This window comes from Marmota marmota, unplaced genomic scaffold (assembly GCF_001458135.2).
Source record: "Marmota marmota marmota unplaced genomic scaffold, marMar, whole genome shotgun sequence".
Lineage (NCBI taxonomy): Eukaryota > Metazoa > Chordata > Mammalia > Rodentia > Sciuridae > Marmota > Marmota marmota.
In genome coordinates, this window is record NW_026000026.1 from 4,597,303 (window position 1) to 4,599,723 (window position 2,421).

At 53.5% G+C, this 2,421-nt stretch overlaps 1 protein-coding gene across 1 annotated transcript in view; it reads left to right on the forward strand.

Annotated features, from left to right (window-relative positions):
• The window catches only part of Slc12a5 (solute carrier family 12 member 5), an 18,208-nt gene that overhangs the window by 5,327 nt on the left and 10,460 nt on the right, over nt 1-2,421 (forward strand). The window contains exons 5-6 of the mRNA XM_015478091.2: nt 51-108; nt 1,960-2,134. Coding sequence (XP_015333577.2) covers nt 51-108; nt 1,960-2,134 — 233 coding nt within the window. The remainder of the gene's footprint in view (nt 1-50; nt 109-1,959; nt 2,135-2,421) is intronic.

Sequence of the window (2,421 nt, forward strand, 5' to 3'; positions counted from 1 at the left end):
GGGGGTGTGGGCTACCTGCACTTTGAGGTTCTCCTTCACCCTCTGTGTAGACATCAGCTCTGTCGTCCTGTTTGGGGCCTGCATCGAGGGGGTCGTCCTGCGGGACAAGTAAGTGAGGGGATCAGTCGGACCTGTCTGGGCGAGGGTGGGTGCAGGAGGCTGGATTCTAGAAACACACCGTTCAGGGTGCAGACCTCCGTGAGGGGCCACCGGTTGTTCCCCACTGACCTTCTGGTCATATTTGTCTTTCTCATGCCCGTTCAGGAAGCTTGGATGTTAAATCATTTCCTTTAGGACAACGATAGTCTCTCTCTCTCTCTCTCTCTCTTTTTTTTTAAAGAAACAAGCCTATTTGCTCATTAAATCACCTGATATTTATATATCTGTGGGTAGGTCACTGTCCGGGGTTCTTGGGTGGGCACAGACAAAGAGCTCACAGTTTTGTCCTAGAAGTGCTCTTTGGGGGTGGTAGCCAACTTGTAAGCAACTTCAAGTGCCCAGCGGTCAGACTGGCCTGAAAGAGAGCCCAGGGGCTACGGGAATGTGCAGGGGTGGGGGCTGCCATCCAGTCCTCAGGGATTTGGGGCTGCAAATGGATTATGCGCTGTTCAGTCCTCCCCAACCACAGAGCACATGCAGCCCTGTCCCCGTCATCCTCCCCTCCGCGATACAGCTTACCCAGAACTCCGCTGCATTAGGTATTAGAAGTGATCTAGAAATGTTTTAAAATATTCGGGAGAATGTGCACAGGTCATGTGCAAACCCTGTGTCGTTTTATGTAAGAGACGTGAGCATCTCGGAGTTTGGTATCCTGGATACTGAGGGGGTTGTGTCTCATTCACCCTTCCCACGTCCACTGTTGAGTAGAGATTAATTAGGTGGCTAGGAGGGGGAAGGACATGCCAGCAGCGGGGACATGGGACGGCATGAACAGGGGAGGGGGAGAAATGGCTTGCGTGTGTGCGTACCTATGGCTGTGGTGGTTCCATGTCCCTGGAGCACTACGAGGGGGGAGGGAGGAGGTCCTACCATAGAGTCACTTTCCCCCAGCACCTGGCCTCTCGAAGGTAATGCAATGGGGGCCCCGGGGCTGGAGACTGGCGGGAGCCAGGATCAAGGCCTGACTCTCATACCTGGAAACTGAAGCTTTCTTTACTGTTTTTTTTTTTTTTTAAATGGAGGAAACCTTGAAAATGTTAAGCAGGGGAGTGACCTGGCCAAGTGGGCAATTTGCACATATCACACCAATTAGCTTCAGGGCAGCTTGACCTCCGTCTATCTCACGTAATCATAGACCTCCCACAGGACTGCAGGATTCCAGCAGATCACCCCTACAGTGCTTCACCCAGGGTCTTGGAGTCCTTCAACAATGCCCCCCTTTTGAGTTGGGGTCTCTCTGTGTTGCCCAGGCTGGTCTTGAATTCCTGGGCTCTTGAGTTTCAGTGATTTCTGTGCCTTAACCTCCAGAGTAACTGGGTCTGAAGGCGCCACCACCACACCCAGCCTGCCCTTCTATTTTAAGAAGATTTTTGTCTTTGATTCTTACACCATCACCACATGATGCAGCCAGAAACCCATTTTTCACATGGAGGCCCTGAGATCCTAGCAAGCTGAGAGACTTTCTCAGGATGACAGAGTACTGACAACCCCCAATTTGCTAGTGCCGCGCTCTGTGCACCATAGTGAGCATTTTACATATGGATTCTCTCACCCATTATATGGAAGAGGCTCATGATTGTTCCCATTGCTGAGGAAACTGAGGCTCAGAGAGGTGAAGTGATCTGCTCAAGGTCACACAGGGCAGGAGGTGCCCGGGATATTTAGGAGTCGCCTTTTCTCTGTCGCCTGCAGAGCCTAATGCGTTGATCAGCCCCGCGGCTGGCGTGGGAGACCCCAGCCTGGAAATCCAGGTGGCATTGCTCACTGGGCGATGTCTGTTCCCCTACTGCTTTATTCCAGGTTTGGTGAAGCTGTGAATGGAAACCTGGTGGTGGGCACACTGGCCTGGCCATCTCCCTGGGTCATTGTCATCGGCTCCTTCTTCTCCACCTGTGGGGCTGGGCTTCAGAGCCTCACGGGGGCCCCACGCCTGTTACAGGCCATCTCCCGGGATGGCATAGTGCCCTTCCTGCAGGTCAGTGTGGGCAGGAGGGCAGCCCCACCCAGTAGGTCAGCCAGCCAGGCCCCTGCCTGGGGGCTGCCGAGGAGACAGCGTAGCCTCTGGGGCCACCCTGGGCTGCTCCTGGGCCCTTCTGCTTGACACTGCATTAAGAGGAATGGGTGGATCTCATTTGGGATTTGGATTGTGGTCAGTGCCATCATTTTGAGAATTTTCTGCTCTCAGGGGGAAATCAATGGCCCTCCCCTGGCTCCATTTGTTGGCCAAGGACTCAGAGAAGCAGAAAAATGGCAAGAAAAGGC